This window comes from Oryctolagus cuniculus, chromosome 4, assembly GCF_964237555.1.
Source record: "Oryctolagus cuniculus chromosome 4, mOryCun1.1, whole genome shotgun sequence".
Taxonomy (NCBI): domain Eukaryota; kingdom Metazoa; phylum Chordata; class Mammalia; order Lagomorpha; family Leporidae; genus Oryctolagus; species Oryctolagus cuniculus.
In genome coordinates this window covers 98,720,969-98,744,599 of record NC_091435.1, presented here as the reverse complement: position 1 = coordinate 98,744,599, position 23,631 = coordinate 98,720,969, and the positions used below count along the sequence as shown (strand labels likewise).

The 23,631-nt window shown below is 41.6% G+C and overlaps 1 protein-coding gene across 11 annotated transcripts in view; it reads left to right on the top strand.

The window, feature by feature from the left end:
- The window catches only part of FXR1 (FMR1 autosomal homolog 1), a 66,386-nt gene that overhangs the window by 9,004 nt on the left and 33,751 nt on the right, over positions 1-23,631 (top strand). For all 11 annotated transcript variants that reach the window (XR_011388040.1, XR_011388039.1, XM_070072464.1 and 8 more), the window contains exons 2-3: positions 18,699-18,751; positions 20,437-20,530. Coding sequence is in view for 8 of the 11 variants with exons in the window: in XM_070072464.1 (XP_069928565.1) it covers positions 18,699-18,751; positions 20,437-20,530 (147 nt within the window). In the remaining 3 variants the exon portion in view is untranslated. The remainder of the gene's footprint in view (positions 1-18,698; positions 18,752-20,436; positions 20,531-23,631) is intronic.

The following is a 23,631-nucleotide window of genomic DNA, read 5'->3' as shown; positions in this document are numbered from 1 at the left end:
GCTTCTTTAATGAGATATCATTCAGGTTCTTGGTGGCTTTTTGAATACACATGCCCTTGATAGCCTGGGCAGTTTATTGGGTGTTCTTAAAGTGAACATGAAGCTTTGAACATCTTGATTTGCATGATTTTGTGGGGTTTCCTGGATCAAGTGAATAGTGAACCATTTTCATGGATCACCTAAGGCAGCTTACAGGAAGATGCTATTTTTGATTTTAGAAGATTCTTTGGTAGGTACAAATAGTAAATAGAAAGAAACTGCTAAAAAAATAAAAACTGTGATGGCTTTTCTTGGACTGCATTATCAGAAGAACACCTTGAGAGAAACAAGAATAATGTAAGACATTACTTTGTTAATTTGACCATATGTATTTACATTTATAGCAATCTTATCATTTGTCCTGAGGCTGAAAACTGGCAAAATGGAACTCCTATCAAAGCTGATGTTTACTTACTAGGAAGTTTGTCTCTGTTGATTCTTTATAAGATAACCTGCATATCAGTATTTTAATTTGTCTCCTATATTGTAGCCTCAGCATTTTTTTAAAGATTTATTTATTTATTTGAAAGGTGGAGTTGCAGAGGTAGAGGAGAAAGGAGAGAGAGGGAGAGAGAGCCAGCGCCGCAGCTCACTAGGCTAATCCTCCGCCTGCAGTGCTGGCACCCCCGGTTCTAGTCCTGGTTGGGACGCTGGATTCTGTCCTGGCTGCTCCTCTTTCAGTCCAGCTCTCTGCTGTGGCCTGGGAAGGCAGTGGAGGATGGCCCAAGTGCTTGGGCCCTGCACCCACATGGGAAACCAGGAGGCAGCACTTGGCTCCTGGCTTCGGATAGACGCAGCACGCTGGCAGTTGCGGCCATTTGGGGGGTGAACCAACGGAAGGAAGACCTTTCTGTCTGTCTCTCTCTCACTGTCTAACTCTGCCTGTCAAAAAAAAGGGGAGGGAGAGCGGTCTTCCATCTGTAGGTTCACTCTGCAAATGGGCACAATGGCTGGAGCTGGGCAGATCCAAAGCCGGGAGCCCAGAGCTGTTCCATGTGGGTGCAGGGGCCCAAGGACTTGAGTCATCTGCTGCTGCTTTCCCAGGCTATAGCAGAGAGCTGGATTAGAAGTGGAGCAACTGGGACTTGAACTGGTGCCTGTATAGGATGCTGGCACTGCAGGCAGTGCTTTACCTGCTACACCACAGCGTCAGCTCTAGCCTTAGCATTTTCTGCCTTTGTATTTTGGCAGGATTAAAGAGAAGTCTTCCCAGTAATAGCTGATGAAGTTTATAGTTGTTGGCAAAGGAATGTGTGCTCTCCTCTCAAGGTATCTCGAGGGTGAATTCATCTCTCTGGCTCCTATCCTTTTCGTTTTTCTTTAAACTTCTCCTTCAATTCCATTTTCTTCGTTTGTTCGTTTCTTCCTTCCTTTCTCCCTTTCTTCTTTTTCTTTTCATTTTCTTTTATTTATTTATTTTTTGAGTTACCCAGAGAGAGGAGAGGCATAGAGAGAGAGGTCTTCCATCTGATGGTTCACTCCCCAGTTGGCTGCAAAGGCTGAAGCTGGGCCGATCAGGAGCCAGGAGCTTCTTATGGGTCTTCCGTGTGGGTGCAGGGGCCCAAGGACTTGGACCATCTTTCACTGCTTCCCCAGGCTATAGCAGAGTGCTGGTTTAGAAGTGGAGCAGCCGGGCTTCGAACTGGCGCCCATATGGGATGCCTGCGCTTCAGGGCAGGCCGTTAACCTGCTGCGCCACATCGCAAGCCCCTTCCTTTTATTTTATTTGAAAGGCAGAGTTACAAAGAGGGCAAGAGAGGGAGAGAAAGCACTTCCATCTGCTGGTTCACTCCCCAAATGGCCACAACGGTTGGACCAGGCTGGCTCCAGGATCTTCTGGGTCTTCCCTTGTGGGTATAAGCACCCAAGGACTTGGGCCATCTTCTGCTGCTTTCCCAGGTGCATTAGCAGGGAACTGGATCAGGAGTGGAGCAGCCAGCTTCAGGTGGCAGCTTAACCTGTTTTGCCACACCACTGGCTCCTCTCTTAATCTTTTTTTTTTTTTTTTTATAAATTTTTTTTTTTTTTTTTTTTTTTGACAGGCAGAGTGGACAGTGAGAGAGAGAGAGACAGAGAGAAAGGTCTTCCTTTTTTGGTTCCCCCTCCAGTGGCCGCCACAGCTGGCGTGCTGTGGCCGGCGCACCGCGCTGATCCGAAGGCAGGAGCCAGGTGCTTCTCCTGGTCTCCCATGGGGTGCAAGGCCCAAGCACTTGGACCATCCTCCACTGCCTTCCTGGGCCACAGCAGAGAGCTGGTCTGGATGGAAGAGGGGCAACCGGGAAAGAATCTGGCGCCCCGACCGGGACTAGAACCCAGTGTGCCGATGCCTCTAGGTGGAGGGTTAGCCTATTGAGCCACGGCGCCAGCCACTTTTTTTTTTTTTTTAAAGATTGTATTTATTTATTTGAGAGGTGGAATTACAGACAGAGGCAGAGAGAGAGAGAGAGGTCTTCCTTCCGTGGTTCATGCCGCAACGGCTGGAGCTGTGCCCATCCGAAGCCAGGAGCCTCTTCTGGGTCTCCCATGCGGGTGCAGGGCCCAAGCACTCAGGACATCTTCTGCTTTCCCAGGCCACAGCAGAGAGCTAGATGGGAAGAGGAGCAGCTGGGACTAGAACCGGTGCCCATATGGGGTGCTGCTGCAGGTAGAGGATTAACCTGCACCACAGCGCTGGCCCCAATCTGTTTACTTTCATAATTTTTTTGTTTTTATAATTTTACAGGATTTTTTTTCTAGGTCTTAACTTTTCTTTTTTAAATTTTATTTATTTGAAAGCATTGGAGATCTTCTATCTACTAGTTCACTCCCAGATGGCTGTAATGGCTAGGGCCAGGCAGAAGCCAGACACCTCCTCTGGGTCTCCCACATAGGTAACAGGTGTCCATGTACTTGGGCCATCTTTTGTTGCCTTTCTTAGGCCAAGAGTAGGAAGCTGGATTAGAAATGGAATGGCTGGGGCCTGAACTGGTATCTGTTGCTGCTTTACCTGCTACACCACAATGAAATTTTCTTAGACTTAATATCTACACTTTGTAAGCTTTGAGTTTGTATATATTTACTGAATGAAGAAATGAATCAGTCTCGGCTTCTGGATCCTTTATTGTGTAATCTTAGTAACAGCATACAAATAATACTAGCTGTATTTTTGGTTTTATTTCAAACTTTTTTTTTAGTGGTTATGCATCACTTCTGGTTAAGCTCAGTTTTTGTTTTGAATATGATTTGAAGCTTTGCAAAATAGGAAAGGGTATTTCTGGGTGGTCATTTAGAACTACAAGGATACTTGAGGAAGTCTGTGGAAAGTTGGGATTAAAAGATAAGTTGTGGCTGGTGTTGTGGTGTAATGGGTTAAGCTGCCCTGCAGTGCTGGCATCCCATATGGTGCCAATTTTAGTTTGCTGCTCCACTTCTGATCCAGCACCCTGCCAAAGTGCCTGGGAAAGCAGCAGAAAATGGCCCGAGTGCTTGGGCCCCTACCACCCACAGGGGAGATGTGGATGAAGCTCTTGGCTTCAGCCTGGCCCAGTTGTGGGTGTTGTGGCCATTAGGGGAGTGAACAAGCTGATGGATGGCATTTCTCTTTCTCTGTAACTCTACCTTTTGAGTAAATAAATCTTTTGAAAAAGTTTATGGTGGTGTACAAGAATTTGAAATCCCTGCAGAGTATTTTTATTATACACATTTTCTGTGAACTTTTTGAAGTTTTTTTGTACAAAATCATTTCATTTTAAGAACTCTTGGTTATGAGCTAAGAACATTACTGGTATGGAAGCACTAGTAAAAATATTTATGTGTTCCTATGAGATGAAGTCATGTCCTCATTGCCTTTTATTTTCCTATATAGAAGAGCTTAGTACTTAATACTACATGTGATCTTAGCCAAAAGGCCGAGAAGCGATAGTACTTAATGCTAATGAATGCTGAAGACTAGCCTCAAGTAATTCTTTTCCTCATTAGAACTTACTCCATAATGATTCGGTAATTTCTGTGATACATAATTAGTAAATTTGTAGGCGTTTTTAGAACATACTTGTAAATAAATGTTCCATTTATTTGAAGTAATTTTCCTTCTATTAATTTAGTTGTGTAGGTCTGTAAAGAACGTATTTGGGGGCTGGTACTGTGGTGTAGTAGGTTAAGCCTCGGCTTGTGGTGTTGGCATCCCATATGGGTGGCTGCTTCGTGTCACATCTGTTCCTCTTCTGAATCAGTGCTCTGTCTATGGCCTGGGAAAGCACTGGAAGATGGTCCAAGTGCTTGGGCCCCTGTACCCACATGGAAGACCCAGAAGAAGCCCCTGGCTTCTGGCTTTAGATTGGCTCAGCTCCAGCCGTTGCAGCCAATTGGGAGTGAACCAGCAGATGGAAGACTTTACTGTTTCTCTCTGTAGCTCTACCTGTCAAATAAATAAAATAAAATTAAGGAAAGTATTTGAAATTAAGAAATTTTTGATTTTAGTCTTGGATGTTTGCTGCTTGTTGGAAACAGGTGGCAATTCAGATCTACATGTTGTAAACCTCTAACAAGTTTGTTGCTCAGAATGTAAATTTGAAATTTCTAGGGGCCTGTGCTGTGGTGCAGCGGGTTAAAGCCCTGGCCCGAAGCGCCGACATCCCATATGGACGCCAGTTCTAGTCCTGGCTGCTCCTCTTCTGATCCAGCTCTCTGCTAGGGTCTGGGAAAGCAGTACAAGATGGCCCAATTCCTTGGGCCCCTGCACCCATGTGGGAGGCCTGGAGGAGGCTCCTGGCTTTGGATTGGTGCAGCTTCTGCTGTTGCAGCCACCTAGGGGGTGAACCAGCGCATGGAAGACCTCTCTATCTCTGCCTCTCTCTCTAACTCTGTCTTTCAAATAAATAAAAATAAATCTTTAAAAAAAATTTCTAAAGATGGAACAGTTACAAATATGTGGAGAGTGATGATATGTATATAAATATGCTGAATGGAAAAAATGCTGATACAATACCTAAGATATGTCCCAACTATTTTTTTTAAGATTTTATTTATTTATTTGAGAGGCAGGGCTACAGCAGAGAGGAGAGACAGAAAGGTTTTCCATCCACTGGATCACTCCTCAAATGGCAGCAGCAGCTGGCATTGAGCCCATTCAGAGCCAGGAGCCAGGAACTTCTTCTGGATCCACCACGTGGTTGTAGGGGCCCAAGCACCCATCTTCCACTTTGGGCCATCTATCTTCCACTGCTTTCCCAGGCCATCAGCAGAGAGCTGGATTGGAAGAGGAGCAGCCGGGGCACTAACCAGCGCCCATGTGGGATGCTGGCATTACAGGTGCACGCTTAGCCTACTATTCCACAGTGGTGGCCTTATCTCAACTTTTTTTTTTTTTTTTTAAGATTTATTTATATTTGAAAGAGTTACACAGAGAGAGGAGAGGAAGCGGGGGTGGGGGGGGTTGCGGGGGGCGGGGTTTCTATCCGCTGGTTTGCTGCAGTGGCTGGAGCTGCGTCGATCCAAAGTCAAGAGCCAGGAGCTTCTTCTGGGTCTCCCACATGGGTGCAGGATCCCAAGGACTTTGGCCATTTTCCATTGCTTTCCCAGGCCATAGCAGAGAGCTGGATCAGAAGTGGAGCGCCCATTTGGGATGTGGACACTGCACGTGGTGGCTTTACCTGCCATGCCATAGTGCCAACCCCTTACATAAATATTTATATATTTACATATATGCACTTTTCCACATGAATAGGTGTATACTTGATTTATTAAAATTTATTAAAATTTGTTTTCCTTTTTTTCCTAGCCCTCCTTCACCACTTAATATCTCTTCTCTATTTCAGGTCACCCATTTATAGTCAAGTGTAATCAATTTCTTCATGTCCATAAAATTGTACATAGATATTCAGATACAATTGTTGGGCTTTCCAGTGTGCTCCAAAAAAAAGGATCAAAGTCAAAGAGAGCTCTTCCATTCTCCCCAGATGCCTGCAATAGGTGGGGCTGGGCTGGGCTGGGCTGGGCTGAAGCCAGGAGCCTGGAACTCAGAACCCAAGTACTTGAGCCATCATCTGCTGCTTCCCAGGGTGCACATTAGCATGAAACTGGTTCAGTGGTAGAGCCAGGACATGAACCCAGGGGCTCTCACGTGGAATATAAGTGTCCTAAGTAGTGTCTTAATCAATGATCTAAACACCAGCCCCATAATTTTTCTTTAATAGGTACTTATTGCAGAACAATATTTCAGGTTAAGCCATCCTCCAATTGACAGATGGTCACTTGATTCTCAATTTTTTGTCACTGTGCATGTCTGTGTTTCTATTTGATTTCAAAGAATATGGTATAGCTTGGTAAAGGAAACTTAAAAATGATCTCTAATAATGTTAACAGATTTCTTTCCAAAATGGCTTGCATTTCCATCAATAAATAGCAATATTTTCTTTATACCCCTGTCAAAAATGAGTTTTTTAATAACTTGTCAGTCTTTTGGATCTAAAGGGCTGTATTTAGAACTTTTATTTAAAGAGCTTCTCCAGAGTACCTGTCTTTAGAATTTTCTTTAAGATTTTGTATTTGAATGAGCAGAGAGAGATTGATTTGATCTTGCATCTGCTGGTTCATGGCAGGGGCTGGGCCATGCAGAAGCCAGGAGCTTCTTTGGGGTCTCCCAACATGGGTGTGGGGGCCCAAGCACTTGGGCCATTTGGGACTGCTTTCCCAGGCACATTAGCAGGGAGCTGGACTGGAAGTGGAGCAACCAAGATTCCAACCTGCAACCATATGGGATGCAGGCACTGTGGTTTACTTAGCCTGCTGTGCTACAGGGCCAGCCTCTCATTAGAACCTTTAGTTTGCAGATTCCACTTAAATTTTAATGTTTGCTATTTGGATTTGCTGTCCTATAAATTGCCTGTCTTTTGCTCAGTTTCTCTTGTATCCTTTTACTCCTTTTTGAGATCTGTTTGTATATTGTGTATGTTGATACTTCCACTTAACCTAAGAGTGTTTCTTCCCCCCCATCATTTCACTTTCTGCCATCTGGCCATAGAGAAGTTTATTTTTTACAGATTGAATTTTTTTGCCCCATTAAACTTTCTGGATTTCCAGTCTGATTTAAATCAGCCTATGCCTAGATTATACTCATTTATGTTATCTTTTTTTCTTTTTAAAGATTTATTTATTTGAAAGAGTTAGAGAAAAAGGTGGGGGGAGTGAGAGAGGGATTGATTTTTGATCTGGTTTACACTTAAATGATCACAATGGCTGGGGCTGGGCCAGACCAAAGCTAGGAGCCTGGAACTCCCTCCTGGTCTTCCAAGTAGGTGACAGGAAACTGGTTATTTGAGCCATCTACTGCCTCTCAGGGTCTGCATTATTAGCAGGAAGCTGGATTCAGGAGCTGGAACCGGGACTTGAATCCTGGCACTTGGGCATCTTAATAGACATCTTAATTGTTAGATAAAATGCCCACGCTCTTGCATGCTATTTATTTTTAGTTTATTTACATCAGGGATTATATTGGAGAGATGTTAATAATAGGAGAAATGGGGTGACACGTTATATAGGAGCTCTCTGTATTACTGCCTCAAAAAAATTGTTTTGTAAGTTTAAAACTATTCTGAAAGAAAATGTTCAAAGAATTACTTTGAGTAAACATGGATAGGCAGCTGTGCTAGCAGCATGTATGAAATAATAGTTCACCTGTGTTTGAAAGGATTTTTTGGGGGAGCATTTGTGGGAATTAGAAATTTGTCTTTTTTTTTTTTTTTTTTAAGATTTTTTAAAGTTATTTATTTGACAGGTAGAGTTACAGACGGTGAGACAGACAGAGAAAGGTCTTCCCTCCGTTGGTTCATTCCCCAAATGGCCACAACGGCCGGAGCTATGCTGATCCGAAGCCATGAGCCAGATGCTTCCTTCTGGTCTCCCATGCGGGTGTAGGAGTCCAAGCACTTGGGCCATCTCCACTGCCTTCCCCGGGCCACAGTAGAGAGCTGGACTGGAAGAAGAGCAACCGGGACTAGAACCGGCGCCCATATGGGATGCCGGCGCCGCAGGTGGAGCATTAACCTAGTGCGCCACTGAGCCGGCCCCAGAAATTTGTTGTCTTTAACCACATCTCCCGAACTTCTAAAATTGGAATGAGAGAATGATATTTGACATATAGGAGGACTTTAAAAAGTCTGTGTAGTGATTTGGGAAGACTGTATAGAGATCTGGGAGAGGGAGCGTTGTGATTTCACTTCTGGAAAATAAAATCGATTAGGAGTCTTATTTTCTTTACTGCCTTTCTTGTTTTACCCACCACATAGTAATTAGGGGATCTGAGACTTTAATACCAATGTATCGTTGTGTCTTCATTTAGTGAGGCTTTTCCCCCTGCTCCAATGAGGATTTTTATGTGTGTGTATCTGTTAACTATGTACTGTCCAGAAGTGTAAGATCCAGGAAAATTCATTGTGGTATTTTGGTGAACAAGATAAAAGATTTTCAAGTACTCTAGGCATATCTGTAATGCCTGGGAATACTCAGTTTGAGAAGTTGGGAGCTTTTTTCCATTTAAAGTTGCTTAGGTAATGAAGACTACCCAGATTTGGAGAGACATTAAGTTAACCCTTTCTAGCCTGAGTTTGTTTCTTTTTTTTTTTTTTAAAGATTTATTTTATTTTATTTTATTTGAAAGAGTTACAGAGAGAGGTAGAGACAGAGAGGTAGAGACAGAGAGGTAGAGACAGAGAGAGAGGTCTTCCATCCGATGGTTCACTCTCCAGATGGCTGCAACGGCTGGAGCTGCGCCGATCCGAAGCCAGGAGCCAGGAGCTTCTTCTGGGTCTCCCACATGGGTGCAGGGGCCCAAGGAATTGGGCCATCTTGTACTGCTTTCCCAGGCCATTGCAGAGAGCTAGATCGAAAGTGGAGCAGCTGGGACTAGAACTGGCGCCCATTTGGGATGCCGGTGCTTCAGGACAAGGCTTTAACCCTCTGTGCCACAGTGCCAGCCCTGAGTTTGTTTTTTTTTTTTTAAGTATTTATTTGTAACATTTATGTATTTATTTGAAAGGTGGAGTTACAGAGACAGTGGCAGAGAGAGGTCTTCCATCCACTGGTTCACTCCCCAAATGGCCACAGTGGCTGGAGCTGTGACGATCCGAAGCCAGGAGCTAGGAGCTTCTTTGGCTCCCATATGGGATGCTAGTACTGCAGGCAGCAGCTTTACCTGCTATGCCACAGCGCCAGCTCCTTATTTATTTTGTTATTTATTTTTAGCCTGAGTTTCTCACCTGAACAGTGAAACACAAAACCACTGTTTTCTTAATTGTCCCATTGATGGCACATAAGTTCTACCATTCTAGATGCTTGAGAGAGAAGTTAAATAGCACAATGGATGTACCTATTGCAGTGGACTGAAAGATGGAATGAAAGATCTCCTTTAAACATTCCCATACATAAAATGGGAAATGCAAGGAAAATAAAGTTAAAACATAACATTTTCACCTTCAGATGTTTTCATCTCTTGTGATCTTCATTGCCTTGGAGAGCATTGGCTGGCAAACATACCACACATAAGACAACTCTCATTTTTTTCCCACAAGATTTATTTATTTATGTATTTGAAAGGTAGGGGCCAGGGAGACAGATCTGTCTGCTGATTTATTCCCAGGTGGCCACTACAGACAGATCTGAGCCAGGATCTCTGTTGTAGTCCCCCAGATGAGTGGCAGTGACTCTGGCGTTTGGGCATCATCTGCTGTTTTCCCAGGTGTGTTAGCAGGAAGCTGAATTGGAAGCAGAGCAGCCTGGACTTGAAGCTGCATTCTGATACAGGATGCTGGCAAAGAAGCAGCTTAACCCATCCATTGTGCCACAGTGCTGGCCCCAACTGCAAGTTTTTGTGTTTGTGTGTTCTTGTTTTGTCAGAAGGTATTAACCGAAGTCTGTTAAGAAGCTCCAGTCTTTTCTAAAGTGGACCTTTTTTTGTTTGCTGACGGAAATATTAAGGGTTATAGTCAAGTGCCACATAAAATTTCAAGTAAACCATGTTTGAGCATGCCTGAACAGAGACATGTATGTTCCCTGATTGCCATGTGAGTGACTGAGCTATTTGAAGATGCCATCATTTCTTAGAAGTACCCTGATTCCAGAGATCTTAAATTGTTAGGATTAATGGGCTGGGAAAGTAGAATGGAACCAGAGAATGAACCAGTTAATAAGTTGGTAATTGATCAGTGGACAAGTGATGATAAAATCTGTTGTGGGAGTCCTACTACTTGGTCTTAGCCAAAAGGCCAAGAAGCAATGTGGCAGTCCTTAAAAAACAAAAACCTTAGGTGGTGAGTTTCGCATAAGTTTGGCTGCTGACTTTTTTTTTTTTTTTTTTAAGATTTATTTATTTATTTACTTGAGAGGTAGAGTTACATACAGTGAGAGGGAGAGACAGAGAGAAAGGTCTTCCGTCTGCTGGTTCAGTCCCCAAATGGCTACAATGGCCAGAGCTATGATATCTGAAGCCAGGAACCAGGTGCTTCTTCCGGGTCTCCCTTGTGGGTACAGGGGCCCAAGGACTTGGGCCGTCTTCTACTGCTTTCCCAGGCCATAGCACAGAGCTGGACTGACTGGAAGAGGAGCAGCCAGGACTAGAACCAGTGCCCATATTGGATGCCGGCGCTGCAGGTGGAGGATTAACCTACTGCACCACAGTGCCAGCCGCTGGCTGCTGACTTTTAAAAAGGATTTATTTATTTGAGAGGCAGAGTTAGAGGAGAGATAAAGATCTTTCATCTGGTGGTTCACTCCCCAAATGGATGCAGTGAAGCCAGGAGCTTCATTTTGGCTTCCCTCATGGGTGTTACGGGCCCAGGTACTCAGACCATCTTCCGCTGCTTTTCCAGGCACATTATTGCAGAGTTGGATCAGAAGTTGAGCAGTTTGGACTTGAACCAGCACCCACTTGGGATACCAGCAGTGGCTTAACCTGCTGTGCCATGAGGGGTCAATCTCTCTGGCCCCGCCCAGTGAGGTTTTTTTTTTTTTTAATTCATGGGTTATGTTTTTGTAACCAAATCAGCTGATTTAGTTGATGAAAAATGAGGTGTTAACCTAGTTAGAGAAAAAGCTGTTAGAGCATCTAATGAATTGAGCCTCATGCCTCTAAATAGAGAATGTATTTCCATTAGTTTATTTTTAGAAATGCTGCTCTTTACCACAAGTTTGTTCCAGGAATTACAAGGTAAACTGGAGTGTTTTAACACATTTGAGAATGCATTAGAAATGTTAAAGCTATTTTTGACTGTTATGCCAAATAAACGTAGAGAAAAATAAAATACTTGTTTCATGAAAGTGATCTGTGAGAAAAAATATTGCACGAAAAGTTTTGATTGAAATATTAAAGCCAGAATGACAAACTGTACTATAAGGGGCTGGGGCTGTGGCATAGCAGGTAAAGCCTCCGCCTGCAGTGTAGGCATCCCATGTGGGAGCTCATTTGATACCTAGCTGCTCCACTTCCAATCCAGTTCTCTGCTATGGCCTGGGAAAGCAGTGGAAGATGATCCAAGTCCTTGGACCCTGCACCTGCATGGGAAGACCTGGAGGAGGCTCTTGGCCTCTGGCTTCGGATTGTCGCAGCTCCAGCCATTGCGCCAGTTGGGGAGTAAAACGGATGGAAGACCTTTCTCTCTCTGCCTTTCCTTCTCCCTCTCCCTCTGTATAACTCTAACTTTAAAATAAGTAAATAAAATAAAAAAACTGTACTATAAGAATGCTTAAGTTTGGAAGAAGCAGTATTATTTGCTTAAGGAAATAGATGTGAACTAAATGCTTGATTCCTGACACCTTCTCTGTTTTACTATGAAAAGTTTTAATAGATTGGAGTCTTGAGATTAGAGTCATTAAAAAGTTAAGTCATCATGGCACAGATAGGCCTTACCTTACACTTTAGAAGATTGTGCTGGGGGCCAGCGCTGTGGCTCACTTGGTTAATCCTCCGCCTGTGGTGCCAGCATCCCATATGGGTGCCGGGTTCTGGTCCCGGTTTCTCCTCTTCCAATCCAGCTCTCTGCTATGGCCTGGGAAAGCAGTAGAAGGTGGCCCAAGTGCTTGGGCCCCTGCACCCACGTGGGAGGCCAGGAAGAAGCACCTAGCTCCTGGCTTCGGGTCGGTGTAGTGCTGGCCGTTGCGGCCATTGGGGGAGTGAACCAGTGGAAGGATGACGTTTCTGTCTCTTTCTCTCACTGTCTATAACTCTACCTGTCAAATAAATTAAAAAAAAAAAAAAATTGTGCTGGTTTGTTTTCTTTACTGGCTGTTCTTTTGCTGTCAGTAAAAAACTGGTAGGTTGTTTTGTAAGTAAATTCAAACAAGAATTTTGAAATATAAGAGTTCAAACTTGAAAGTGTATGTTTTTAAAGTTTTGGTCTTTTTTTTTTTTTTTTTTTTTTTTTTTTTTTTTTTTTTTTTTTTAATTGAAAGAGTTACGCGAGACAGAAGGGAGGAGTAGAGAGAGAGGTCTTCCATCCACTGCTTCACTCCCCAATTGGCTGCAACATCTGGAGCTGTACCAATCCAAAGCCAGAGTCAGGAGCCAGGAGCTTCTTCGGGGTCTCCCACGCTGGTGCAGGGGTCCAAGGACTTGGACCATCTTCCACTGTTTTCCCAGGCCATAGCAGAGAGCTGGGTTGGAAGTGGGGCAGCCGGGACACGAACCGGCGCCCATATGCTATACTGGCATTTCAGTTTTTGGATTTACCCACTATGCCAGATCATCTTCTGGGTTTCTTTTGTAAACTTTGTGGATTTAGGCATTTAGTTTTTGATACAATTAATAGCTTGCTGAGTAGTAAGGCCTTTAAGTTTACCCCTTTATAATGTATGGGAAGGAAGTGCAATTATAGGAAAGCATTAGTGATTTTTCTTTTTTTAAATGAACCCTCTTATGTCAAGTTCTCCCTAGTGTCTTCTCTTCTTTTTTTGTTTTCTAAATATCTATCTATTTGAGAGGTAGAGTTACAGAGAGGCAGAGAGAGAGGTCTTCCATCTGCCAGTTCACTCCCCAAATGGTCATAATCGTTGGGCTGATCCAAAGACAGGAGCCAAGAACTTCTTCCTGGTCTCCCAGGAGGATGCAGGGGCCCAAGGAAAAGCAAAGTTGAAAACAAACTGTGGCAAATGTGTAACATTTTAAAGATTATGTAGTGGAAAATTAGAATTTTTTTGTGAATTAGGGTTCACATAGTTCATATCCATTGATATTTTCTTTGTCAGTGAGAGAGGTCTTCCATCCACTGGTTCACTCCCCAAATGGCTGCAATGGCCAGAGCTGGGTCAGGCTGAAGCCAGGGGCCCAAACACTTGAGTCATCCTCCATTGCTTTCCCAGGCCATTAGCAGAGAGCTGGATTGGAAGAGGAGCAGCCAGGACTTGAACTGGCTTCCATATGGGATGCTGGCACCACAGGTGGAAGCTTGACTTACTATGTTATAGTGCTGGCCCTTCAGCTTGTTCTTAGCTGAGAATATTGCAAATTGGGAAGTTATCTCTTTGTTGTATATTGACTTCCCTCCTTAGGCCCTCCTTTCTTTGTGGTAGTGTTTATCATATTTTATCTTTTGAGTAGTGTAAACTTAATAAATTTTGTGACTTTTGGATTTTGATTTTTGATTAGAAAGATATTCCTTATTCCAAGATTATACATAATCTTCTGTATTCTCCTAGAATCTTACTGATTTAAAAAAGTGAATCTTTTATTCCTCTGTTTTTATTCTGTTGAAGACTTCCATTTCCACTCTTCTGCAGTAGTTCTGCAAATGTCCTAAAATCTTTTTAAAAATAATCCATTCTTTCCCCTGTATGTAGATTACTGGTTGACTTGCATGTGTTTTTGGAATCTGTGTTTAAAATTTTTTTTTTTTTTTCCCTATCTTAATTGCTGAAGTTTTAAAATAAGCTCAGTATTTATTAGGTACAGTGAATTCTTATTATCCCACCTGCTCTCCAGATTTTGTTTCAAGTGAGTTTTATTTTTGAAATAAAGTTTGGGCCAGCACCGCAGTTCACTAGGCTAATCCTCCGTCTGTGGCGCCGGCACCCCGGGTTCTAGTCCCAGTCGGGGCACCAGATTCTGTCCCGGTTGCTCCTCTTCCAGTCCAGCTCTCTGCTGTGGCCCAGGAAGGCAGTGGAGGATGGCACAAGCGTGGGAGACCAGGAGGCAACACCTGGCTCCTGGCTTTGGATTGGCACAGCGTGCCGGCTGTAGCGGCCATTTGGGGGGTGAACCAATGGAAAAGGAAGACTTTTCTCTCTGTCACTCTTTCTCACCATCTAACTCTGCCTGTCAAAAAAAAAAAAAGTTTAATTTTGTTAAAATTAACCTCTTCAGTTGAACATGTACATACACTCTTAGTATTTTGGCAGGATCCCAAAGTACAGGTTAATTTTAGGGCCATGTTGAACATTTTTTAAAAAATATTTATTATTTGAAAATCAGTTAGAAGGAGAGATCCGCTTGTTCTCTTCTCAAATGGCTGCAACGGCTAGGGCTGGGCCAGGCTGAATCCAGGAGCCAGGAGCTTCTTCCTAGTCTTCTACATGGGTGTAGGGGCCCAAGCACTTGGGCCATTCTCTTCTGCTTTCCCAAGTCACATTAACAGGTAGCTGGACCAGAAATGAAGCAGATGGGAGTCGAACTAGTGCCCATATAGGACAGCGGTTTTACCCACTGCTTGTAGTGGAAAAATGCTAGCAATAAAAGTATATATCTAGAGCTATGTTTCCTCTTAAAGTTTGTGAAAAATATTCACCCAGTGTTAATGCTAATGTTTATAGTGTAAATGTTATGGGGGAAACATATAAACACTGATTTTTAGAATAAGGATAAAGACTTTTAGTGTTCTAAAGAGTAGAATTTTTTTGTGTTTTGGAGTTCTGATTTGAACTGATCCACTGTTTGAGTTTCACTAAAACTATTAAATTTGAAAAACTTTAAACTCAGAAGTGTTGAAGGTCTAGAAAATGTTAGTAAAAGTTGAAAATATGACTACTTCTGATGGCAAGAGATGTTTTAATACTCATGAACTTGGAAGTAATGTTTCTGAAATATTAGAAAACAGCAAAGGTAGGGATGGGCATTTAACCTAGTGACTAAGACACTGATTGAGTTTTAAGACACCTTTGTCCCACATTGGAGTATGTGGGATTTGATAACCAGCTCTTGCTGCTGCTTTCAGGTTCCTGCTTATGCAGACACTACAAGGCAATTGTGATGGCTTAAGTGGTTGGATTTCTTTCTTTTTTATGATATTTATTTTCATCTGTCTGAAAGGCAGACTGACACAGACACCTTCATCCACTGGTTTGCTCTGCAGAAAGCCTGCAACAGCCAGGGCTGGATGGGAACTCTGGGTCTCTGAGTAGCAAGGGCTGCCTCCCTGGGTGCATTAGTGGAAATCTGCATAAGATACATGGTTGGGGGGCAGGTGCTGTGGTGTAGCATCCCATATAGGTGTTAGTTCAAGTCCTGGCTGCTCCACTTCGATTCAGCTCTCTGCAGTGACCTGAGAAAACAGTAGAAGATGACCCAAGTGCTTGGGCCCCTGCACCGCTGTAGGAGGTGTGGAAGAAGCTCCTGGCTTCGGATTGGCCTAGCTCCAGCCGTTGAGGTCATTTGGGGAGTGAACCAGCGATTGGAAGACCTCTCCTTCTGCCTCTCCCTCTCTATAATGCTGCCTTTCAAATAAATAAATAAATCTTCAAAGAAAAAAGAAACATAGGTGGAACTTGAACCTGTGCTGCAAAATTAGATGCCTTTGGTGGCATCCCAAGTAGTGGCTTAACCTTTCGTGCTATAGTATCCGCCCCAAGTGGTTAGAATTCTTGTGCTGCCAGCTTGGGAGAATTGGATTGAGTTCCCAGGTCTTGGTTTCAGCCCCAGCCTAGCCCTGTCTGCTGTGGGCATTTGAGATCTCTTTTTTCTCTGATATATTAAGTTTATTTAAAAAGTTTTAAAAATGGCATGAGATGATATAATATAGATTTACTGATAATATAACTATTTAACTGCTTTCCAAAATAATTACTGAAAGTGAATTATGTACTATTAGAAATGGAGACTCTGGCCAGGAAGTCATTATTACAGAATGCTTAGATAATCAGAGCCTGAAGTTGAGTGGCAGTCTTAATTTTTAAATTGTGAGGAAAGAGTTATTTAAAAAAAAAATCTATGGAATTGTAAGCATTTTTTTTTTTTAAATGAAGTTTTAGATTCAGAGTTAAAAGAAGGAGACTTTCCATTTGCTGGTTCACTCCCCAAGTGGCCTCAGCGACCAGGACTGGGCCAGGCCAAAGCCAGGAGCAAGGAGCCAGAAGCTTCATTTGAGTCTCTTCCTACATGAGTACAGGGGCCCAAGCACTTGGGCCATCCTCCATTGCTTTCCTAGGCACATTATGAGGGAGCTGGATTGGAAGTGGAGCAGCCAGCTAAGCAATAACACAGTCCCCCGGAACAACATTCTTGAAGAGAGGCGATATCCTGAGTAGTTTTTGGCATCACATTTGTATATTTTGCATAGAAATGTGCCATAACACACAAGTAAATTAGCCAATAAGCAGTTGAGCTAGAGAAGAGAACAAGGTTAGATTACAGAAGAATATAGTTAAGTAGGAAATGTTGGGGGAGGCCACTAAGACTTTAGATTTACGAATTACCTGCATTAGGTAGTTGGTGATTTTAAGTTATTAATGAAAATAAAATGACAGGGCTTAACTTAACCCCGTCTTCTCCAAGACTGACTTTCTTTAATTCTAAAGATTATATGGAGTTTGAGTCCTGATTTGCTTGGTTTTGGGTGTTTACACTGCCCATTATGTTTCATAGACTTAATTTGTTGAAAACAATTTCTGACACATTGTAAACATTTAAGTATTGTTGCTTTTAAAAAGTGTTTCTGTGGAGGCCGGCCTGTGACACAATGGGTTAATGCCCTGGCCTGAAGTGCTGGCATTCCATATGGGTGCCTGTTCAAGGCCTGGCTGCTCCACTTCTGATCCAGCTCTCTGCTATTGCCTGGGAAAGCAGTAGAAGATGGCCCAAGTCCTTGGGCCCCTGCACCCACGTGGGAGACCCGGAAGAAGCTCCTGGCTTCGGATCAGCGCAACTGCAGCTGTTGCGGCCAACTGGGGAGTGAACCATCGGATGGAATACCTTTCTCTGTTTCTCTCTCTCTGTGTAACTCCTACTTTCAAATAAATAAGTCTTAAAAAAAAAAAAAAAGTGTTTCTGTGGCTGGTACTGCGGCTTAGCAGGTTCTGCAATGCCCAGCAACTCATGGGCACTGGTTCCTGTCCCTGCTGCTCCAGTTCAAATCCAGCTTGCTGCTGATCTGCTGGGAAAGCTGTGGAAAAAGTCCCAAGTCCTTGGGACTTTTGCACCATGTGGGAGACCTGGATGAAGTTTCTTGCTCCTGGCTTTGGTGTGGCTGTTATGACCTTTGGGAAGTGAACCAGCAGATGAAAGATTTCTGTGTTTGCCTCTTCCTCTCCCCGTCTGTAACCTCTCAAATATATAAATCTTTCAAGGAAAAAGTGTTTCTTGATTACTATGATTCAAAGTGTGTTAGTACATTTGACTAAGGTTGAGGAATTTATGGTTCTGATGGACAGTGTCATTTAATATTAACTAAAATTATACAAATGCCAAGGACTGCTTGCTCAAGGTTATAAATTGATGTAGTGAGTGCTTGATCAACTGTATATACCTACCTCCTTTACTCTTTCTTGAATATGTTAAGTCTGTGGTTTCTTTGAGTACTAATTAAATGGAGATACAGTAAAAAGGTTAATTTTATAATTTTAAGTTTGGAAAATGACCACTAGTTTTTATTGAGAGTCTTCTAAAATGGTCCTAGGGCACTGTACTCAACTGCAACACAACTTTTCTTTAAGTCAGTGGTGGGGAATGTCTGGCCACAGGTTGTATACAGCCTGCAGTTTTGCTCTGGCCCTACTAAGGCAACTGCAAGTGGGACTTGAAATTCATTAGAACTATGGCAGGCTAATTCTACACAATTTTGGATGGCTGGTGGATGACATTAGAAATATCCAAAGGGCCCTTGGCCAAAAAAACGGTTCCCCACCCCTGCATTAAGGGAGAGGTGAGAGAGGTAGATAGGTAAAACGATTAAGTTAATGACAAAGATAGCATTTAAAATGAACTAATGCATGTTACTACAGATGGGCTATAACTTAATATTTATAACATAATAAAGTTGAATTCTTAATGGGTGCCAGATACTGTGAAGCATGCATTATTTTCTCATAATTCCATGATGTTGGATACCTTAATTCCATTAGGCTAAAAATGTGCTCCAGAACATAAAACTGATTGAACTAGGATGTGAATCCTGGCAGCCAGATACTAGAGCTTGAGTCTCTAGTCACAATACTAAACACTGCCTACTCAGCTAATTGCTATGATATATTCCAGGGATGTACAATGATGTAGGTGATATCAATGAAAAACGAGTTTTAGAGGAGTTAAAATAACTTATGAGGTCATATGTCTTGTAATGGTTGAGAGGGAAATTAAACCCAAGTCTGCCTTGATTCCAAACCCTGTGTTCTTTGACTGCTTCTAGTGTCTTCCATTTCTTATACTGCTTTTTAGAAGTATAGAATGTTTAATGTTGATAAGCTTTAAATGTTTTTGTTTATTGCAGGGATTTATCAAAGATGTTCATGAAGACTCCCTCACCGTTGTTTTTGAAAATAAGTAAGTTATTTTTTATTGACAGATCTTAATTTTAAATATTGGTGGTACCAGATTGTTTTTGCTTTTGAGTGCACATGCTTTGAGTTCAGGAAGTCTAGTTTTGATACCTTTACTTTTGCCCACAGTTTACTCATCACTTTTCATGACGCTGCTCTTTTTTGCCAAAACATAAATTCAGAGTAAGTAAATAGTTCTGACAGAAATAGATGGCACAAATGAGATTATAATCTTTCAGTTTTGGAAGTCCAGAATGGTGAAATGATAACTTTAGAAGGCTTTCCAAATGACTGTGGTAGTCAGATTAAAGTATTAGGCCATCTTTAATTGCTTGATATTAATGAGGACTCATACCAGTTTCAGAGTTATTACAAGGGCTAGGGAGTTTATTCTTAAATTTTTAAAAAAGTGTTTGAAAGGTGGAGTGACAGAGAAAGAAATCTTCCATCTGCTAGTTCAGTCCCGAAATGGTGCAACAGCCAGGAATGGGAGAGGGCAAAGCCATGGTCCAGGAACTCCATTGTGGTCTCCCATGTGGGTTGCAGGGGCCCAGGTACTTAAGACTATCCTCTGCTGTTCTCCCATCTGCATTAGCAGGCAGGTAAATCAGAAGTGGAGCAGCTGGGGCTCAATCCTGTGCTCAAATGTGGGGTGTTGGAGCCTTAACCTGCTGTGCTGCAACATCCATCCAAGGCACTAGGTAGTTTAAAAGTGGGATTGTTGATGAAGGGTTAATTGACAGAACTATTTGACTTCTGTTTCTAAGGTGCTTCTGTAACTGGCTGAAAAGATAAGGTCTCAACCAACAGCTGCTTCACATAGAAACGAGTGTTGAGATTTCTATGTTTGAGCAGCTGTCATTTATAAAGGAAGGGTTGAAAAGCACCCCAAAATGTTTTGCTTGGTCAGCTGCTGTTCTGATCAACGTTGGCAGATAGAATCCCTAGGAACATTTTATGTGCTAGTATGCCTCCCAGACATATACCTGTTGAGAACTTAAGAGCAGGGAATAATTTTTCACTTTACAAGTTTATCTCATCCATGAAAAATGTCAGCTAATCAAAAGCTAAATTAGTAGTAGTTTAATACCTTTCATTTTGCTACAAAGATTTAAAAAGTTTCCTAGGTTCTAATTATAATGCATATATTCACTGTAGAACAGATAAATCGGTAAATGAGAAAATGAAATCTTGTAATTTATTCAAAATCCGAGCAGTTGCTGATTTATTTCTGTGAGCATATTTAAAGGAATTATGCAGATAATGTTTTATAATCTATTGTATTTCCTTTTTGACAGGTTGTAAATGTATTTGAAATAAATTGATCCTACTATTTGGTTATGTAGATGAAACATTTCAGATCTTAAATTAGTCATTGCTGTGAACTTAGCTTATTTCATTTGCAGAGAAATATTTGTACTGTTCTTAGGATGAGTGATTTGGAAGGTAATGTTTTCAGTGATAATTATTTATGAACTTAAAGAGTCATAGGAAAATCTGTTCTACCTTGTAACTAATTACTTGGGAACTTAATGTACTATAAAGGATGTTTTTCTTCTCTTTAGGAAGGTTAAATGATAAGCTAACTTGAAAAATACATAGCATTAAACATAGTCTATAATAGCTCCCAAATAATGGCTATTTCAATTGTATATTTTAAAACTATCAATTCCTTTTCTAATCCTTCAGTTGGCAACCAGAGCGCCAGGTTCCATTTAATGAAGTTAGATTACCACCACCGCCTGATATAAAAAAAGAAATTAGCGAAGGAGATGAAGTAGAGGTATGTGTGTTTATTTTCTTGGGTCCTGTTTCAAATAAATATTCATATAGCAAAATCTGTTCAGCTGATAAATCTAATTGCTTGTCTCTTTTTCTATTGATAATGGCTGTGTAATGCAACATTGCTTGAGTTTTGGAGTCAGAATAGGATTCATGTTTTAACTGTACCATTTTTAGCTTTGTGGATTTCAAGGTTACTAATAAAATGAAAATAATTAGTTAAGGGAGCTAGTACAGTGTTGTCACTATTCTGCTAATTTTCATGAAATAGTTGCTGTAAAGTTTGTTTAGGGATTCTTTAGTATGTTTTAAAACATACTAAATTAAAGGATAACACTGATAGTTATCCTTTATTATAGTGATCACTAATACTGTTCATAGGTAGTGTGAAATGTGATTACAGGGCTGCTTTATAGAACATGTTAGAATATTCTAGAAGTGTCTGGAAAAATTTAAAAGTACAGAAGAGCAAAAAGAGAACTGCAAAATTCTTGCTTAAAGATGGAAAATCACTCTTGTCGATTCTAAGCCTCTCCCTAGCCATCTCCTTCCCCTTCCCCTAATAAAATGGGATTATATTGCACTTTTCTTTTTGTTCTTTTCATACTTAGAAGATCTTGGATTTCTATCTGCAGTATATTTTTGATTAATAAGACTGTTGTTAGTAAAAAGAAACTTGAGTATAATTGTCAAATAGAAGTGCAATGATGAACTTGATGGGTATAGAAAATCCAGTTTTTGAAATTGAAAGCATTCTTTCTAGAGCCTTAAATATGCCAAATACATTTTTCATAGGAAGTCAGCTTGATACTATTGAATGAGATTTTCAGGTCTTATTTATAATTAATTTAAATGACTGAGGTAGGAGAAGTGGTGGTGTAATAGAACTTTACTGATGAAAAGCTATCTCTAAATGGTTTCGCAAACACTTAACAGTACATATTCTGTGCTAGACACTGTTCTAAGCACCTGATGTGATTTATCTGCCAGTTTCATTTGTTGTCTTTTGTTCTAATGATAAATTCTCTTTTTTTTTTTTTTTAAATGTATTTTTTATTTATTTGAAAGTCAGAGTTACACGGGCGGGGGGGGGGTCTTCATCAGATGGTTCACTCCCCAAATGACAGCAACAGCTGGAGCTGTGCTGATCTGAAGCCAGGAGCCAGGAGCTTCTTCCAGGTCTCCCACGTGGATGCAGGGGCCCAAGGACTTGGGCCATCTTCTACTGCTTTCCCAGGCAATAGCAGAGAGCTGGATGAGAAGTGGAGCGGCCGGGACTTGAACCAGCGCCCATTTGGGATGCCAGCACTTCAGGCCAGGGCGTTAACTTGCTGTGCCACAGCGCCGGCCCCCTAATGATAAATTTTCTTTTGGCTCCTATTCTTAGAAATTATGCTAGGAAGCCAAATAATTACAGTGCTTTAACCCCTGATAGCCTAAACTTCCCCTTTAAAATTCTGCTTAGATTTTAATTATTATTATTATTATTATTATTATAAGTTAATTCACTGTGCACCATATTGCTTTTGCTAAAGCAAAGTATGTTGTAACTTGTGTCAGGACACCATGAACCCACCCTTTTGTGTTACAACATTATACAACATTCAACATTCACTTTTACTTTTTCTTTTATAGTTTACTTTCAACAAAAGTAGATACTAAGAATTTTTTTACTAGGGGACCTGTAACTGTGGTCTAGATGGGTGTGTGTTAATGTTCTTGAGGGAGCTATTGCTGGTGGTATGGGGGAGACTCAGTGGTGAAGTAACTATTACTACTCAAGAAGTATGGAGTAGGGTACTAGATTTTGACAGTGACCCTCTGAATTACTGTAGCACATTCACTTGGATTTTAGATTCCTATGAAAACGTTTTCCTGGTGTTGTGGCACAGCAGGTAAAGCTGCTGCCACTGACCTTAGCATCCCATAAGGGCGCCAGTTCATGTCCCGGCTGCTCAATTTCCGATCAGCTGTCTGCTAACGTTAGCGTGGGAAGAGCAGTGGAATATGGCCCAGGTGCTTGGGCCCCCCACCACTCACATGGGAGACCCAGATAACAGCTGTTGAGGCCTTCTGTGAAGTGAACCAGTGAATGGAAGAGCAACTGATTGATCTGTTTCTCTCTTCCTTTCTGTCTCCCTCCCTCCCTCTCTTTGTAACTCTCAAATAAATAAAAAAAAAAAGTTTTTCTCAATATTGCAACCTTTTCTAATTAACATCTTTCTGTGTGGGTGGGTAAAGGAGCTTGATTTTTTTTTTTTTTTTTTTTTTCAAAATTAATTTCTGTTGGAGGTTTTTTCTTTTGGAATTCTGAGTTAAGCAAGAGTCAGGCTAAACAAGATTTAGGTTTGGAAGTGTTCTAGAATTAGAAATGTGTGGTGTTAAATTTGGAGGGCAACATTTTTTGTTGTTGCTCATTTATAAGTAGCATAAAGTTTCAGATTAAAGGAAGAAACTAGTCAGTAGGTGCTAATGGTATTTCAGTATGTTCTTAGGTTCTGCCCTGTTCTGAACCTTTCATTTCTGTGGCCCACCTCCTGACTGATCAAAACTTTGATGTTAGAGATTGATTTAGAATTGATGATTCAAAAGTAGCATTTATATAAAAATTTTATGATTTAGTTTTGGGAAAATTTGTTCTTTCCAGTTTTGTACATCATTCTCTGAAATCAAGTTACATGTACTTTTTGGCTTTTGAAGATTTGAGGAAAAGAACTTTGGGGCCAGTGTTGTGGTGCAGTGGGGTTAAGCTGCTGTTTGCGATGCCAGCATCCCATACAGCAGTGCTTGTTCAAGTCCTGGCTGTTCTAGCTGCTTTGCTATGATCCACCTTTGTGCTAGTGTGCTTGGGAAAGCAGCAGAAGATGGCCCCTGTCATCCTCCATGGGAGACCTTAATGGAGTTCTGCGCTCCTGGCTTGAACTTGGACCAGCCCTGGCTGTTGAAGTCATTTGGGGGAGTGAACCAAAGGGTGGAAGATTCTCTCTCTCTCTCTCTTTCATTTTCTTTCTCTCTCTCTTTTCTCTGTCACTCTACCTTTCAAATAAATAAGTAAATCTTAAAAATAAAAGTTTAAGCTGCATCTTGATTGGTTTGTTATGA